Source organism: Stenella coeruleoalba (assembly GCF_951394435.1).
Source record: "Stenella coeruleoalba genome assembly, chromosome: 5".
In the NCBI taxonomy this organism is placed as follows: Eukaryota; Metazoa; Chordata; class Mammalia; order Artiodactyla; family Delphinidae; genus Stenella; species Stenella coeruleoalba.
The window spans coordinates 32808452-32827058 of NC_137150.1; the positions used below are offsets into that span (position 1 = coordinate 32808452).

General features: G+C 51.1%; 1 protein-coding gene across 3 annotated transcripts in view; it reads left to right on the forward strand.

The window, feature by feature from the left end:
- Positions 1-18607, forward strand: part of SLCO2A1 (solute carrier organic anion transporter family member 2A1) — a 78212-nt gene that overhangs the window by 17760 nt on the left and 41845 nt on the right. For 2 of the 3 annotated variants that reach the window (XM_079922618.1, XM_079922619.1), the window contains exon 2: positions 18323-18460. In XM_079922618.1, the coding sequence (XP_079778744.1) occupies positions 18323-18460 (138 nt within the window). Of the gene's footprint in view, positions 1-7440; positions 7535-18322; positions 18461-18607 lie in introns of those variants that run through there. The other variant, XM_079922620.1, reaches the window with a different exon arrangement.

Consider the following 18607-nt stretch of genomic DNA (forward strand, 5'->3'; position numbering starts at 1 on the left):
GCTCCATGCGAGGCAGTTCAAAGGAGTTGGGAGGTGGATGGAAGTTCCTAGTCAGAGCTAATTGTGGGGTGCTCTCGGCCCACACGACAGCGCGGACAGAGCCTCACTGTGTGAGCAGATCCCGTACCCAGATGGGCAGATGGCTAAGGGGAGGGCAGAGACATCAAGGGTGTGTCTCAGTGTTACCCCCATTCCTTTGTAAAGGGTTTACACAGACGTTGGGCCTTGTCTCCAGGAAAGGAGTGCCCAGAAGTAAGGATTTGGGTTAGAGTTCAGGGGGACTTACTCGAGTCTGAGGCAGTGGTTCCCAAAGTGTGGTCCCTGTACCAGCAAGCCTCAGCGTCACGTGCGAGCTGGTTAGAAATGTGAATTCTTGTGCTCTATCCCAGATCTACTGAATCCAAAGCTGGAGGTGGGGCATGCTGCTTTAACAAACCCTCTAGGCGACTCTGATGCACCCTAAAGGTCGAGAACCTCTGCTCTAAGGCAAGGCACATATCAGAGCACTGATTCATAGGCAGAGGGCACTGAGGTGGCTGTGATATTCTTGTCTCCAAGGTATTCGTTAAAGTGATTGATGGGAAGTAATCGTATTAAACTGAAATGGTTCCCAGGGAACGTGAGTCTCTTGTGTGGAGAGGAACTGAAGGGAGGAAGTTTGGGAAGCATTCTAGACTGGCCAGCGAAGGCCTCCCAGAGCTCCCTGTGGAGAAAGGAAGGTGGGTGGGGTGGAGCAGAGCCTTCTTGGCCTTGAGGAGCACTGCGGCCACACGCTGACGTTCAGAGAATCTCTAGGGAGCTCAGGGCACACAGGCGTGCTCTGCTAGGCTGAGTTCCATTTTGCTCTCTTTTTTCCCACAGGTAGTTTGGAAATGGCAGATGTTCTCGGAGGCCGAGGTCAGGGGCATTGTAACTAATGCTATTTATAGCTTAAAGCTTACCATAGGTAAACAGGGAATTTGAGGAATTGGTTTGCTTTCCCCTTGCTCCCACTCCTGCCCTCATTTCCTGTGTTTAGACTGGCCATTTCATGGCACAGAGAAGACCTTCACAGCCTAAACGACCCGTCCCAGCAACAGTAGAGACCCCTGTGGCCCACTCCCCTGCTCGCTCCCTGGGGCCCTAGGCAGCGGGGGTGGGAGGGAGCAACGGAGGGTGTGGGTACCAGGAAAGGATGTTCAGTTGCTTTCATCTAAACGTGGCTTTGTGATGGGAAAGAGGCTAGCATGCCTCACTTGGCCCCCTGCCTTGACCTTTCCGTGTTAACAGCTTCCTTTCCTCTCTCAGGCCAAACCTGGGACCTGAGGAAACTTTTCCAAGAAAGGCTTAGGGCATTTTCTGCGGTGCTGACTGAAATCCTCTCCTGTCAGCCGAGGGCTGGATCCCACTCAGTTTCTTCTACCTTCCCCTCTCCAGGCCCTGAAACTGTTTTTCCCTCTTCCCTGCTCCTTGCAGATCTGAAGAGTGGAGTGGGAAGGAAGGCAGACACGGCAGAGGGCAAGGGGAACACCTTGGGAGGCACGTAGGAAAGTCCAGGAGGTGAGGCCATGGAAGGAGCAGCCCTCAGCCCAGAAAAGTCCAGAAATAAGTTGAAGTGATGGAGAGAGTAGAGCTGGAATAGAGGCTCCTTGGGACAAAGATGTCCCAGGCCACTGTGCTGGCGGGGGGTGACTACAGAAGACCAAGTAGATGCCTTGACCACCCTCATCCTGATGCAGCCTTCAGAGACAAAGCTGCCCACCCCTGGAGAAGGGGACCAGATGGGCAGACTTCTACCCATTTAAAGACTAGACAAAAGACTGGACTTGGACCAAATCATATTAGAAATCAAATAGCCTCTGTCAGGGGCCAGATCCTTTATCTTTCAAGTCAGAATTCACATGTCCCAGAGAGCCTCATCAAAAACCCCTTTGTCCTCCTGATTCTTCTGCAAATCTAGCAAGTGAAGTTCTGTTAGGAGATATCCTTGGGGCTCCTTGCAGGCAACCTGTCCATCTTACAGACAGTGACTTGCAGCTGTGTGAAGTCTAACAAGGCATGAGGCTCTGACCTCTGGGAGAAGGAACAAAAGGTAACAGAGATAATAGGACAAGACATCTTCCCACAGCTGTGGTCTTGCTCAAAGAGTGCCAACATAAAGCCCTAGGGGGATTTATTTCAAGACCCCAAATAGTAGCTACTGAGTCACCATTTTAATGTAGTGATTAGTCCTTGGATTCCGTTTGGTCCTGAGGGGATCTCCTCCTTTCTTCTTGGGGTGTGGAGTTAAGGAGCTGTCAGAAGTGAGGGCATCTTTCCCTAGAGGTACCTGCCGGCTAGCCTGAAACCAGGGATGGCTCCCTGGATGTCCACTTGGGTCTTCCCCTGCCCCACAGCCCACCTCTGCCTCCACCATTCACCTGCTCTGCATTGTCTTTGGAGCTCCTTGCTTCCCTTCCCTTGGTCTTCAGATGCCCACTCACCATCCCCCACTTCTCCTTAGTCATCAGGTCATGACCTTCTCCCCTGCTGGTGTCCCTGCTGAATGCCACCCCCTGACTAGAGGCTTCTTGGACCTTGTCCCAAGATCTTTTATTGGCCTCCCTGCCTCTACTCTGCTACAGATTAACCTTTCTAAAAATGTTTGACATGCATTATCCCTGCTCAGAAGTCGTCGGTGATAGCCAGAGAGAGAGAAAAGTCTGTGGCTCCTCTCAGGTACCAGTCCTCTTACTTGACTTGGTTTTCTCCTCTCACTTAGCCAGAACTTCCTCAGATGAACCAGATCATTTCCTGACCCCTAATCACACTTGTGTTTTTCTACTCTTCATTTTGCCTCCTGGGCCTGGGATGGCCCCTTTTTTCCATTCCACTTTCTGATGTTCTCCTCATCCTCAAAGACCTAAGTCCAGCCTCCCTTTCTCCAGGAGCCTCTCCCTCACCCTCGTGTGTCCTGAGCCCCTTTGGCATCTGCCATATTGCCTTGAGAGTAGTTGCCACTACTATGTACACATACCTCATCTTATTAACACACTGCCCCAGAGGAGTCTAGCCCTGCTTGGTCTCCCCTGGAATATGCTTGGCCCATAATGATATTCAATAAATATTTGCTTATCACATTACTTCAAATGTTCCTTCTGGGCAAAATTAGCAATAATGTACCCCCTGCCACACACGCGCACACACACACACACACACACACACACACAGCCCCCAATAAGATCTGTCAAAGCTGGCCGACCACAGGAACTGTAAACTGTGCTTGCACCTTTGCCAGAGGGAGGTTCCATTTCAGTCTTCATAGGGAGACACAGCCTCCAGTGAAGGATGTCTTGACTTGTGCGTGTTTTGAAGGAAATAAGCGTCTTCAGGAGCGGATGCCCGAATCACTGCTCTGGAATCACAAGTGTGATGGCGTCGGAGAGAGGAGTCCACAGGTCCCTGTGGGGGTATGTGTCAGCAGCGGAGTAGCCTAAATAAGGGACCAGGAAGCCTTCCTAGGGAAGCGATGTTCAAACAGTGCTTGACAGGGGAGTCAGGCCAGCAAGGAGGCAAGGGAAGGGGCAGGAGAATATTCTAGGCATAGGGCAGCATGCACGAGGAGTTGTAACCTGGATGAAGAGGGCTGAGTTCAAGTTCAGTGTGACGGGGCTGCACAACCCTGCAAGGCGAGGAGGCCTCTTTCAGGTACACATGTTGCAGGCTCAGGTTTAGAGCAAGTGTGGAGAAGCCAATCAATCTGGAGTTCTGTCTTTCACAAGGCCTAAAAAAAATGGTGGGTAGACATTCTCTGGCCTGTGGAGAAATGCCTGCAGACTGCCTCTGCTACCTGGGAGAATGGCTATCAGCCGAGAAGGCAGAGCACCACCCTACAGGACAGCTTCGAAGGGAAGGAAGGAAACAGTCTCAGCTGGTGGAGAGAAGGAAGGCCCCTCCACTCCACACGGGCTTCCTGTAACGACTTGGCTCCCACAGAGGAAAGGTCTGTGTTGGGGGAAAATCCTCATGGAACGTGAGCAATCAGGCCCCCCCAGGTGTGGACAGAAGGCAGAAGAGCCTGGGAATGAGAGGGGGGTACCCAGGGCAGGGGAGTGGAGCCCAGAGGCAATCAAATCAAGGGTGGGGGAGAGTGAGGCAGGAAAGGAGTGACCAGCGCAGGAGGCCTCAGCTGTCTTGGTGTTTGTCCACAGAGAACAATGATGAGTAATCGCGGACTTAAGAAAATAACTGGGTGAATTTGGAGGGACTCGAACAATTCAAAAATAAGGCAACCTGCTTCCTCAGTCAGCTGGAGAGCAGGTGAGCGCAGACTCTCTCCGAAGCTGGAGGAGGAAGGGTGGTGGGCCCGGGAGAGGTGAACCAGGTTTCTAGTAGGGTCAGCTGGGGACATCTGGGCCAGAGCGACAGGATTTGTTCACTGAACTGAGGGAAGAGGACCAAGGGAGTTGCAGGTGTGCCTCTAAGTGACTGCCAGAAATCCTTGGCTTTTAGCCACATCACTCCATTCTGTGCCTCCAGTGTCTTGTGTCTCTGTACCCAAATTTGCTCTTCTTATAAGGACACCCATCTTTGGATTAAGGCCCAGCCTAATCCAGTATGACCTCACCGTAACTTGATTATATCTGCAAAGGCCCTATTTCCAAATAATGTCATATTCACAGGTACCAGGGGTTAGGCCTTTGACATCTTTTGGAGGACCCAATTCAGCCCATAATACCCAACAAAGAGGCTGGGGACGGCACAGGTGATAGGGAATGTCCTTAGCAGAGGCAGAGGGAGTAGGGTGGAGAGAGAGGTGAGATCAGTCGTGAGGATCGTAACGAGGATGCGGGGGGACCACCTGGGGGGTTGGAGGGGAGAGGGGCTTGTGGGGAGGTGAAGTGGAGGCCCACAGGGCATGGTGGCGACAGATATCCTGGTTTCCTTGCCAGAGTCACCTGCAGGAGGTGCAGCCATTTGCGTCAACATCCTTGGTATTTTGACTGTCAGCGGTCAGTGGGGAGCCGGGACCACCAGGTTCCACGCCCCTCCAGGGATCTCCAGGAGGGCAGGTGGTGGGATCTGGATTTGTGCTCAGCACTTAGGGAGAACACGTCATCCTCTTGAGGCATCTGATGGGATAGAGAGGTTTGAATGTTGGACAAAGCCTTTTCCTCCTGCCACCCTTCCACCTGCCGCCAGAAAAGCAGAGGGAGGGCATGCCCACGAAGTGTGGCGATTGTCCTGTGTAGGGAGCATCTGCTGGGAACATCTTATCCTGGCTGCCGGGGGCCTCTCCTCTTGGGACGGAGTTTTCAGGGAGCTGCCGTGGCTTTTGGAGTGATGGGGGCGGTCTTCGAAGGAAGCAGGCACCTGTGAGAACAGCCGTGGTTATGAATGTTGGGTATCCGGCAGGCAGAGGAATGCAGGGGTGATCAGGCTGGGGTGTGGGAATGCTTCCGTGCAGGAGAGCGTCGCTGCCAGTGACAGCCTATTGCAGGGGAGTCCCCGCCTTTGTGAGCTCAGACGGTGGCGGCGGCGGCGGGACACGCCTTCTGCGTCCGTGCGGCTCCGGAATGCCACAGCCTCAGGAGGCGCTCTGACACCAGAGCAGCCAGCGAGACGGCCAGTGGGACGACGAGCCGACCCAGCGTCGTGGCGTCCACGCACGCCTGCGCCTTGGCCTCTCTTGGTGGGCGACGGGCCCACCCTCGTCTCAGGCGTCTGCTGTCTCTGACTCTGTTACAGGTTCTCGAGACTGGGTTCTCAGACCTCCACAGTGGCTTTGAAGGGGCTGGGCGTGCTGTGGTCTATCAGGAGCTCGGCAGCCTCTGAGGGGGTGGGCACAGGCTGCCGGGCAGCGCTTCCCTGGGCGAGGGCTCCTTTCTTGTCCCAGCGGGGCACCCACTGTTCCCGATGGAACCTCAGACTCCCCGCCGGGCAGCCTTGGGGGGACACCCAGACACGCCCTCCCTCACTGCCCAGTATGTCTCCAGTCTCTTTTCTCCTAAAAAATTGGGCAGGGCCAAGAGGTGAACATAAGTCCAGGGGTTCATTTCTCCAAATGGAGATGTTTGGGAGCTCTGATGTACAGCTGGCTCTGGGTGTCACCCTGATGACAGTGAAAGAATTTACAAGGGTTTGCTAAGAAATTGATTTACCTCCTTGGGAGATAAATGGGCATAGTAGAAGGGGGAAAAAAAGAAAACCTATTTCTTCAAGGAATTCATGATCCACATTGATAATTTTACATCCACTTACTTACGGCTTACAGGTGTCTATGTAATGGGTGGTGTCATTCCCTGAAATTCATTCTTTCCCGTTGATTTGTTCATCGTCAGATATTTGCTGAGTGGACTGCCTCTTCCTCATAAAGTAGCAGCAGTGCTTCTGTGGTCATTTTCTTCCTCCGCCCCGCTGGCTGGCAACAGCTATGCTCTGGGTGCCAGGATTGCCACAGGGCACAAAACACTTAAGGTGGTTGTAACTGTAATCTGGGCTCAGGGCCATGAAGTAACAATGGAGAATGTGTAACAGGAGGGACATTCTTTGCCATCATATAGATAGGTGAGTAGAAGCTAAGCAAGGGAGGGGGTGGGAATGAAGAGCCCCTCCCTCCATAGAGAGAATGGGCCCCACCACCAAAGGCTCTGAGGCAACACATCGTCTCACATGGGCCATGAGTTTTCCAAACAGCTTACAAATTTCAACTGCCTGTTACCCCAGACCGAATGTAGGTAGCCTAGTACCCGAGGAGAGGCCATGGTGGTGGGAAGCTCAGCGAGGCCGGAGGTGGATGGGAGCTGGAACAGGGAGGGCCCTGTAGGCTGGGATGCTCTGCTTGATTTTGATCTGAGCTGGTGGGAATCCATTGGAGGGTTTTTTCACAGTGTCGTGACAGGCTCTGGTCTCCATCTTCAGAAGGTCACGCTGACACACTATATGATCGTATTTCTGTAAAATACAAAACTGGCAAACTAACCTGTGCTGCTAGAGGCCAGGAGCGTCGCTCCCCCGGGGCAGTGGGGGGTGACCGAGAGGGCACTGGAGGACGTCTGGGAAGCCGGAAATGTTCTGTTTCTCTGTCTGAGTGCTGGTCCCTCACGTGTCCTCGGCATGTGACATTTTTATCAAGCTGTACCCTTGTGACTTGTGCCTTTTTTTGGTGAATGTTATACTTAAATAAAGTTTCTTAAAAGATCACTCTGGCTGCTGGTTAAAGAATAGATTGGGAGGAGGAAGGAGTGGGCTTGGGGAAAGGGTAGGAACTTGTGGTAGTGGCCAGGTGGTGTCTGGACGGGAGGTGGCAGTGGAGGTGGAGTTGCGGCGTGGGCTGGAGCCTTGGTTTGGAGGTCGAAGCAGCAGGGCGAGGACTGGAACCCAGACGAGGCAGCGCCGGGTAACGATAGTCGATAGTCGTTTGGGGCGTGAATTTCAGATACTGATCATTGGGAGTAAAGTTGAACTGCGTGGGAAGCAGGGGGTTGAGGTGGGAGGTCCACAGCCTGGCTGTGGACTGGAGGCTCCAGCACACTACCGAGGATGACCTCTGGCGTGGACGAGTAGGACCCCCAGGGTGAGTGTGTGCAAAGAGATGGGCAAGGGGGCTGAGGCCAGAAGCTCGGGTGGGGCGGCAGGAAAGAGCTCCCACAAGAATTTCTAAGGAGAAACACTTAGAGAGACTGCAAGAGCTCGGGGGTGGCAATGACGTCACAGATGGTGAGGGGAAACAGGAGTGTCAGATGCTGCAGGACTTGGGTAAAGCCGTTGTTGGAGAACCCACTGGATTTGGCAGTTAGGTAACCAGCAATCTTGGTGAAAACAATGTCAGCGATGCCTTCTTTGCCCAGACTCTCATGCGCTTGGGCTGCCAGGTGGAGCAGAAAGAGGGCGTGACATGGCTTCAGTCGGTTGCTACAATTTACCAACTGTGTGACATGAGAACTTTGTAAGCTTCCCTGAACCTCAGTTTCCTCAGCCATAAACCAACAGAATCATATTTGCCTCTCAGGGTGGTATGAGGATTCACTTTATGCAGGAGATATTTATTGAACATTTGTTATGTGCCAGATAGGCAGCCAGATGCAGAGGATACAGGGTGACCAACAAACAGGAAGACAGAACAAAGAAGATGAGTGAGGAAAATAGCCCCTCAGTGCTTCCCTGTGGCCATGAGCCAGGCTTCTGGGGCAGTGGGGTCCCTCCTTCCTGGCCGGCTTCCCAGGGATCAGCTCCCAGGGTCCTGGGCTCTTCTGATACCACGTCCCCACACCCCGCCGTCTCTCTCTCTGAAAAACTAAATTCCCCTTCCTTGAGGGCAGGAAGGGAAGAGCTTAATCTGCAAACCCTTCAGGGAGGTGAGGAAAAATATTAACATCCCATCCTGTTACACAAAGAATAGGAAGAATATAAAATAGGTGAAGTTTCTATATTAATACAGTTTGAATGTTCTTTTCCTGCCATAAATGGATTCAAAGCAGTTTCCCTAATGGCTCCTTACTTCACCTAACAAACTGCTCTTGTGCCAACTTCCAGAGAAGACACATGGCACTTGTTTTCTGTGAGGGAAAGCTTTTCCGACTTAAAAAAAAAAAGAAATTTGGAAATTTCTGAAGAAGAATTTGGACACATATTTACATAAATGTCAATGATAATTTTGTTTCAAAGTTTCTATATTTCTGGGAAACTTTGAGCACCATGCTTCTAGCTAATCTGATAAATTCATCTAGTCTCATGCGCTTATGTTTCATCTCTTCCAGAATTTTTTTTTCATCTATGATTTCTAAAGCCCACACTGCAGGTCCCGGTCACCTCAGGCGGTCTCTCGCCCTTTGCTCTTTCATCTTCCCTTGCAAATGTCACCAGGTCAACGCAGCCATCTGCCTTCTTCATCCCTGGGGCTGAGCTTCAGACACGCACCACCGGGAAAAGCAGAGCAAAACAACCACAGCCAAAAGCATGTGAGAATTTACTGGTATTAGGAGCTAGGAAGCTCGTCTGCCTTGCTTTTCCGTGGCCGTGTCGCTTCCAGCAGGGCCGCTGCCATGGAAATCCATGTGTTTCTTTACAGATAGTGCCCATCTTTGTACTTCCAAGGGCCCTTAGGACTCGGTCTTATCAAAGGCCTTTCCTAGCTCACAATAACAACAAAAACCACAGAATTATGCGGATTGGGACTTCCATTGTCCAGTTAAATTTTCTCTTACCTAGACGCCTTCAGGTGAGATTTTTTTCTAAGCTGAGTGGACTAAACTAAAAAATGGCCGAAAGATCCTGGTCTGACCCAATTCCTTGGCCACCTGGCTCCTAGAGGTACTTGGCCAGCCCCACCCCGCCCCCCAGGAGTATGAACGGTGGATTAGGCCACTTCAGCACCGTGGTCCACTGGGCCTGTTGTGGTTTCTGGTGGCCTCCTGGCCTCCACTGAGGCTCCAGTCCTCCCTGGAGCAGCTCCCACAGACCTCAGAGGAGAACCTGCCGGACAGGAAGGTCATGGTGTGGACAGTAGAGGCTGGCTCGGGGGCCCTGGAAAGGACAATTACACTGAGCAGAGGTACTGTCGGGGCCCTGGCTCAGCTGGCCTCCCTTCCCAGGCAGGATCCCAGTCCCAGCTCTTCAGCCTGGCCACTGCCCTCTTAGGGAACAAGGAAGCTGTGAGGAAAATCTGTGTTTTTCTTTGATTGTTCTGATTTTTATACTTCCAAGGGTCCCCAGGACTGTGTCTTATCAAAACCTTTTTCTAGTTCATAATAACACGAATGATACTAAAGATGCCTTCTATTCCTGCTACTGTGACTACCACCACCTTGGACCCTAGGCTAGCTATTTTGAATATCTGAACTTTATGTTTTTTCCAGCATTCTTGCTACACAGGAACATACTTGATTTTCTGAATCACTTGGAAGAGACATTCCCTTTTGTGGCCACTGGGCCATGGTTCGGATCCAAAGTCACACCCTGCTGAAGGTACAGGAGGGGTGAGTAGGCCGAAGGCCTTTACTCCAGGACACACCTTTGCTTTGCTTCCTTTTTCTTTTGGCAGGATGGGGGAACGATCCCCTCTCTCCTCCAGCTCTGAGGGGCCTCAGAGGAGCCAACCCACAGACCCTCTTCCCCTTTCAGATGCTGCCTCTCTGAGATCTTTGGGAAACAGCCGGAGTCACCGTTTCTGAGTTTCCTTCTCTGTCCCCATTGCATTAGGGCCTCTTGAGCCCTGAGCCTCACCTTCCAGGTCTTACCCATTTGGTGAACTTCCAACCAGGACTGAGCATGGACTATGAGAATAGAGACACTAAAAACATAGAAATATTTAAGCGGAGATGGGGAGACACCCCAAGCAAGCATCACTCTCCAGCCATGTGCCTTCTGTTGGAGACATGCCAACCATTTTGGAAGATTCTAGTCAAATCATGAGGTGTCAGGATGCATGAGTGTCCTGGGGGTGGGGCAGGGAAGGTTGTGGAGAAGGGCCTGGGTACACTTTTTGGTTTGACCACTTAGTCCACTTCTTTTTTTTCCCATTGAAAAAGTGGGGACAGAATTGTTAATTTGTGTCCTGGAGTCCTCATCAGGAGGTAGGTTGGGTTCATAATTCAAGATGGTAGGCTCATCACGTTTGTCTCCCCTCATCTCCAGCACTCTCATTAGGATAAGAGCAATGAATTCAAAAATGGTAAAGATCAACAACAGAAAAAAGAAAGGGAGAGGGATTATGAGTGGATGAAATGGTCCAATAGCTTCAGCAAGATGGAAGTGTTGATGGATGGAACAGAGTGGCGGAGGGTGGGCTCTTAAGTGCGTGGGTGGGGCCGGCAGCGGGGGAGCCTGTGGACCTGGGACTCGGCACAGCCATGGGGAACAGCGCATTCAGAGTGGGCAGACATGGCAGAAGGCAGAGATGACACGTGAAGCTGAACCCGAGGGGCTAGTACGGAGCAGCCCTTTACCCCAGGGAAAGCACAGGTAGCCTTCTCTCCATGAACCAAGGGGCCGTCAGCTGGTGCGGGTGCGCCCCCAGGGCGGAAGCCCTGCTCCTGGCTCCCAGCTTGCTTGCCACACAGTGAAGTGATTCAATAAGGATACAAATACTGATAGAACTATTAAAAGTTGGGGGGAATAGGAAGAGAGGTGGGACCTGAATAAGTGAGCTAAATGCTCCTCTGTCATGGCACACAGTCAAAAGTGATAAATCAAGGAATTGCAGAGCAAGCATATTATTCTGAGATGCGTGGATGTAATCAACAGAAACACTAAAAACAGAGGTGGTTGATTGTACTTGCCCTGCAGTACTGGCGGTGGGCTCCAGCTGAGCTCAGGGCTGGCCTTATCGTTCCAAGCCCTTCCATATTACTTAATTTTTTTAAACATGTGCATATGATACATTGATTCAAAATAAAAGAAAAAAATGAAAAAGTGAAAATAAATGTAAGTGGATTTATGATTGTAGGAGGGATTCCAGCTGACCGTGAAAAAGAGCTTCTGAAAGCCAGTGTGGCTCAAACCCAGCTGGGTTATCACCATGGCTGGGCAGCTCTGGTGCTGCCCCAGAGACATGGGAGCCTCCAGCTGTTCCTGCCTCTGGACTGCAGTCCGCTCCAGCCCAGAGAGGAGGAACCGCACGGGCCCTGGGGCCAGATTTTGACCCGTAGAAGCTGGAGGAGCTAAAGCAAGCGGCACTTCGGAGTCTCCTCGCTCACTCAGGAGAGCTGCAAGCAGCCCTCAGCGCTCCTCTGAGCCCTCCCTGCACTGCTGGGCAGGGTGAGATTAAGGTTTCCCTGAGCTCTTTTTCATCTCTCTCTCCTTCCCTCCCCTTTCTTCCTTCCTTCCTTCCTTCTCTCCCTTCCTCCCTCCCCTCCTTCCTTCCTTCCGAAGAATAGTTCCATTTAGACTGCTGACACCTGCCATTTATGGATCAGAGCATTGTTCCAAACTAGGAGGTCACAGCCGATGTCCCAGTCCAGCCCCATCTCCTGCTCCTGAATGGCTTTCTTCCCACTCCTGGGCTCCCTAAGTGTATTAAACTCAGAGACATCACACCCTAGTGGACCTAAGGCATCAGCTGAATTTTCTAGAGTTTTGCCTTTATCAGGATGCGTGTGGATGAAATCAGAGTTGGTTAACAACAGAGTCAGTGGTTAAACAGGTAATAACCCTGTGGGGTCCACACTGCAGAACTTCTCCCAGTGTCCCTGTAACTCTAATTAGCTGCCTCAGATCATAGTTCTTATGTCTAGTTTGGAAAAGAGGGTCATGAACGTGTAGAGCAGAGGAAACTATGGCTAGGCTGGACTTTGATCCTTTCTGATTCATCCTGTGCTGTGAGGGTTTCACCCCTTGTCCTAATGGTTTACCCTTATGGTCTGATTACTTACTTATTTACTTACTTAGAGCTCTGAAGTTTGGCTGGGGCCTGGGGCCCCACTCTGAACCTTCACTTGGCATCTCAGCATCTTTTCAACCTTTCTTAGCTCTCTGGCAAAGGTGGTAAAAAGAGTCCTCATTGTTAAAGAAAGATCTTCATGACCATTCCAATCTCCCTGCTTCCTTCCTCGTCGAACTTCCTCTTCATGTTTGTTAAGATTGGAAAAAGAATAGAGCTGTGAACATGAACAGTTAGAAGTTTTAGAGCTTCCTGCCCACCACACCCTACAAGAATGTTGTTCCCCCTGCATTAACTTTCCCTTCGAGCTTTCTTCTATAAGATGTGCCTAAAGACATGTATAGTTTTAACACACACACACACACACACACAAACCTAGATGTTTACATTAGCACACACACACATAGATATTTACATGGGTTTTGATGGTTTCAAAGTGAACCCCTTAAATAAACAGATCTACTCCAATGAAATTGCCCATGCTCACAGTATTTTTTAAAAACTGTTTGTGGAATTCCCTGCAAAGGCTCAGAACATTATTTTGAATACCTTCCTGGTTGCAGATCTTTTTTAAAAGATCCTTAAATCAACTTTATTAAGGTATGGTTTACATATAATAAAGTGCACAGATTTTAAATAATTGATGAGTTTTGACAAACGCATACACCTGTGTAAATACCACCACAATCAAAATATAAAATATTTCTACCACCCCAGAAAGTCTCTTCATACATAAATGCAAATCTTTAACTTTTTAATTTGAGTTTAGAAATATCCAAAAATGATTTCAAGCCGAGCCAAGTGAGTAGGTGGGGCAGCTGAGCTGACAAATGATGTTTTGTACCTTGTAAACTTTGTGGCTTGTAGTCTGATTAAAAGCAATGCTGAAGGGGAAATTTATGATTGAGGACAGATCATTGGAACAAATCTGCAGCTTCCCAAATGAGTACTCTGATGGATGTATATTCTGGAAGAGGGTTCATCAGTTAGACTATTGAAAGACATATTCATTCACTTGACAGTGAATGAGCCCCATTTAAGGACCAGGCATTGTTCCAGACAACAGGTATGTGGCATCTTAAAAACACATCATTTTTCCTCTGTGAAGTCTGCATTCTGGTGGGGGTAGATGTCCATAAGTGAGAAGTCAAATGCATGACGTAATTTTAGGAAGCAATAAGTGCTATGAAAAAGGAAAAAAGTAGAGTGAGGAGACAGAAAATGCTGGTGTGCTATTTTTAAAAAGATAATACAGCCCATGTAATATATCTTTATTTTCTTTTCCTTTTGTGAAGAAATCTCAAGACCCAGATTCTACCATAAGCTTCTTTCAAAAGGGACATGGAATCTTTCCCTAAGCTGTATTCTGCAGAATGCTAGAATCTGTTTTATATATATGCAGGGGGTTACATGGCTAAAGAAGCTATGGAGAAAGTTGGGTAAAACAAAGCTAAGACGGTCTTTACCCAAGGTTTTCTTAGAGCCTTTAATATGCTAATGCGAATTGTAAATATTTGCAAGGGAGGATTATAGCATGCAAAGTTTTCCAAACTTTTTTCTCCTGGGAATCCTTTCAACTTGGAGCATCTCAAGCAAGTGGTGATCTGCCTAAGACATTGTGGGAAATTCTATCCTAGAGTTTTCATGCCACAGGAGACGTGAAAGCAACAGAAAGGTTCAATTATTTGGGCAAGAGGAGGGAGTGGAGGAAGCCTGGGCTTATTACATATCCCCCCAGAATGTGGAGCACTCTCTGTGGGCCAGGCAGGGCGCCAGGCCTTTAAACACAGACTCTCTCGTGCAAGCCTCACAAGGCAGCGGGAACAGGTATTACCACAGCTTCCACTCACTAGCGCGGAAACTGCTGTCAGAGGGTCAAATACGTGGCCGAAGGTCTTGCCGTTCCTTACAGTCAGGATGTGAACTTCGGCTTGTTTGACTCCCAAACCCAAACTATCAAATTCCACAACACTATGTTGTCTAAATGGTGGTGGCAGGAGGTGGGTTGCAACCCAATGAGCGCACCTTTCCTTCTCCCACCAATCCGTCTGCTTATGCTCATAAGCCCCATGTTCTCGCGAGGGGTGGAGTTCTGCGTCCACGCATGGTGTCCTGCCTGGTGTCGAGTGTTTGCTGCTCCATATCATGCTGGCCATGGAGTGGGTACTTGGTAAGTTTCAGCAGCCTGGGTCCTGTCCACATAAGCTCAGTAGATGGGACCAGATGGCTGTGATTCTGAGCGGCTCAGGCCAGAAAGCTCTGCTGGAACCACCCATCCACTTCTTTCTCTTTACCTGGCATCTTCTGCTGGGGCACCCATAAGGCACCCCGACCTGACAGGACTGCAGTGGCTGAAAGCTGGCCGTGTGGTTGGCTCTTTGGTGTGTGTGTGGGGGTATGGAATGAGGAGGCACCCGCTGGCTCTAGGTGGAGTCTTCCACCTCATATCTGAAGGGATTTTTGTATTTACTGGAAAAAGCAAAGGCTTATCTTTCAGGAAAAGATCTGAGACAGATTTTCCCCCCACTATCTTCACCTTCCTCTCCTGAGACTGCTAGGGAACTGAGGAGAGATTAGTCACTCCTGTTAATTCATTACTAATTTGGTTAGAGGGAGACAGTCTTTTCTGAGCTTTATGCTCAGAACCTCGGGTGTTCCAAACCTGAACTCACTGACCACCCTCTCCATCTACACTCCTCCTCGTGGGCCCCCGTCACACACAGCCTTGCCCCGTTCCTGGCCCTCAGGCTGGAAACACTGCCCCTTTTCTTCCACCTGGGATCAGTGACAGCCTTGTCAACTCAACCTCTGCAGGAGCCTCTGATCGGCCCCTGCCCACCTCCCCACTGCCCTGGACATTGGTTCAGCCCTCACTGTCTCTCCCCCAGGCTGTTATGACAGCCCTCATCCTCTGCTGGATGTCGCTCTAAATGCCAGCCATGTGCCAAGGCATCAAGATACCTCTTCGCAGAAGTCAGTATCAGGTGCCAGGATTTTCGGAAGCCACCTTGAGCTTGACACATGCCTGAGCCCTGTGCTGGGCAAGGGGGCCACCGAAGGGTTATCCAGACAAAGGCGGGGAAGATGATTTTGTGCAGATTGTGAGCAAAGATGCAGACAATGAGTGTGTGCTGTGGGGTGGTGTGACCTTGATGCAGTTTGAAGGACAAGGTGTTCTAGCTCTAGTGCTGCATAACAAAGCAGCCCTAAACTTAGCGCTTAAATCAATGGCAACATTTAGTTTGCTCACGGATCTGCCATCCATAGAAGCTCACTCTTGCTCCACTTGGCATTGGAGGCTGGAATCCTCTGAAGGCTCTCAGTCACATGTCTGGCCGCTGATGCTGGCTGCAGGCTGAAACTTTAACCGGAATTGTTGGCTGGAACACCACCATGTGGACCCCCCCATGAGTAGGGAAGACGGGGCTTCCTTATAGTGTGATGTCTGGGGTCTAAGTGTCCCAAGAGAGAAAGGGCTGGGGGTTCACTATCAACTTTCAGGACTTGGCTCCAGGGGTCACAGAGCATCACTTCTTCTTCCTTCTCTTCCCTAGAAGCAAATACTTAAAATTGGCCCATATTGAAAGGGAGGGAGTACAGAGCCCACTTCTTGATGAACGAATGTCATTGTCCCATCGTTAGAGGTGTATGTGGGACAGGAGATATTGGTGTAGCCATCTTTGTGAAACTTGATCTGCCACGGCAGGATGTGGAGCCAAAGAGGCAGGCAGGGTCTAGGACCTGTAGCATCTTGGATACCAACCATGAGCATTGGTTTATATCTTGTAGGAAGTGGGGAGCCAGTGAGAGGTATTAATTTGGGAGTAACCTGCTCACATTGGTGTTTGATAAAGCTCTTTCTGGAGTGGTGGGATGGAAGGTTTGAGGGGATGGCAAGAGATCTGTGAGAGGAATCTGAAGGAATCTAGGGGAGAAGGGAGAGGGCCTGAGGCAAGGCATAATCTGGAGATGAAGGGCCAGTCAAATACAAGAGATGCCAAGGTGAAATCACAGGGCTCAGCAGTGGCACCGAATGCCAGGGAGTGACGAACAGGCATCCAGGAGGATTCCCGGTTTCTGGCTTAGGGAACTGAGTGAAGGTGGTGGGGAATGAATGAAAAACTAGAGAGGTTTGTGGGGGAGGACCCTGAGCCCTATTTGGGAAGCGATTAGCCTGAGGGATCTGAGAATGTCCACGTGGACACGTCCAGCACACAATGAGGTGGACTTGAGTGTAAAAGCTCTGGGGGACGTTCTGGAGGAGGGTCTGGGATGTGGGCACCACAAATGGGGTTTCCAATGAGTGTGTGCAGAAAGGGTGCCGTGCGCAGAGAAGGGGACTACAGACAGAGTCTGGGGGGGCATCAGCCTTTAGGGGACGGTCAGAAGAAGAGGCTCTGGCAAGGCATCCAAGACCAAATGGCCTCTGTCCTGCATGTGGCAGGCACTGTGGGCTTAGTGCCAGGCGCTTGACATGCCTGCCGGGGACCGGTCCTGGGCCTGCCCCTCACACTGTGGAGCAGCCATGGCCAGTTCCCACCCTCGCAGGCCCTTGGTTTCCCCAACTCTGGGGCGCTAGGATTCCCCCTCTCCCTCTCTGGACTTCTGTTTCCCCATTTGTAAGAGAGACTAGATCATTTTCCAGGGTACCTTTATCACAGAACATTAAGAATTCTAGTATATGAAATGAAGCAGAGTGGAGCCTCCCTAAGGGGGCAGGGGTGGCAGGCTGCCCCTGACTCCAGGTGGACAGGTTTCCTTCTGCCACTGATGAGGAGTGAGGAGGCCCCGCGGGCTCCGGGGTCAGGGGGCTGGTGGTTCGGACAGGTGTCTGCTTTTGTGGCCTGATGACCTCCTTGGATTTGGATGCACGGGCAGGCAACTAGGGCTGCACGCTGGCCTCACAAAGGCTCTGCCTTGACAGGTAGGAGAGGGGAGGTCAGCTCTGATCCCACAGCCTGGAGCCGGGCCCCTGCGGAGGGGCTGGCTTGGCTTTACAAGGAAACGGAAATGAAGGTGGAGCCCCAGTTGCTCTCCTGAGATGCCAGCCCTTCAATTAAGGGAAGAGCTTTGGCAGACTACGAAACATAATGGCACCCCACCCTTCCCTGGAGGAAAAGTGAATCTCCAGAAGGGGCAATTCCAGGGGGCTCAGGATGTGGGGCTCTGGGCTCTGAGCTCTGAGCCTGCTCTCAGCCCAATAGCCGAGGACCCAGGAGAGCTCGGCCTGCAGCCGACTCTAGATACCACAAGCCCTCTCCACCCTCCCCATCAACCACATTTACTTGTCACATTTACTCATACCCACAGGACAAGGCATATGGGGCAGGGTGGGATGCCTTCTCCAGGCCCTCATCATCCACTCAGGAGAGGAGCCGGCACAGTCACAAATACCCCGTATGAGAGGTGGTAACAAGCTTGGCTAGTGTTTTCATTCAAATGGGCTAGTGTGAAAGCCCATCCTGGAGCCTCACTGGGGTGTGAGAGGTGGGCCTGGGAGGATGGGTGTTGATGGAGGGAGGAGAACGGAAGGCAGGTCAAGAGGAATGGAGCAGTGTGACCCCTGGCTTGTTTGTGCCCCTGGGAGTGACATGAATGTGGCCCTGAGCCCTCACAGGACACAGGAGGGAGGGCAGAGCTGTCAGAGAACAATTCCAGGTGCTGAATGCCCTGGGCCATGGCTGATGAGTCAGGCCTTTCCCTCAGGGATGCTTCTTCAACCCTGTGGTTTTCCTGCCATTGATGATAATGTGACAAGAATGGCAGGAATGATGGGAATGGTTCACATGTGTTGACTAAGGCTGTGGGTGAAACTGGTCCGAGGATGATGACATTTCACCCTAGGACCACCTGATGGAGAAAGTGTTCCCAGCTAACAGGGGAGCGGGGCCAGGCTGCTGGGCCTCTGTGCCCCCGAATGGAGGGCCAAGGTGGGTGGTCAGGGCTCACTGTCCAGAGGCCTCACCGTCCAGGTCTCCTCCCCAGGTGTTCGTGCTGTGCCATGGCCTGCTGCAGCTCTGCCAGCTCCTGTATAGCGCCTACTTCAAGAGCAGCCTCACCACCATTGAGAAGCGCTTTGGCCTCTCCAGTTCCTCCTCAGGTCTCATTTCCAGCTTGAATGAGGTAAGCAGGATGCTGTAGTCCATCAGACCCCACTTGTGCACCACCCTGATCATGGCATCCAGGAAGGGCCTTGGGAGGAGCAGAAGAACGGGGTGGGGGAGGCGGGGTTGGACCCTTGGGGGATGGAGACAGCCAGCTACATTTCCC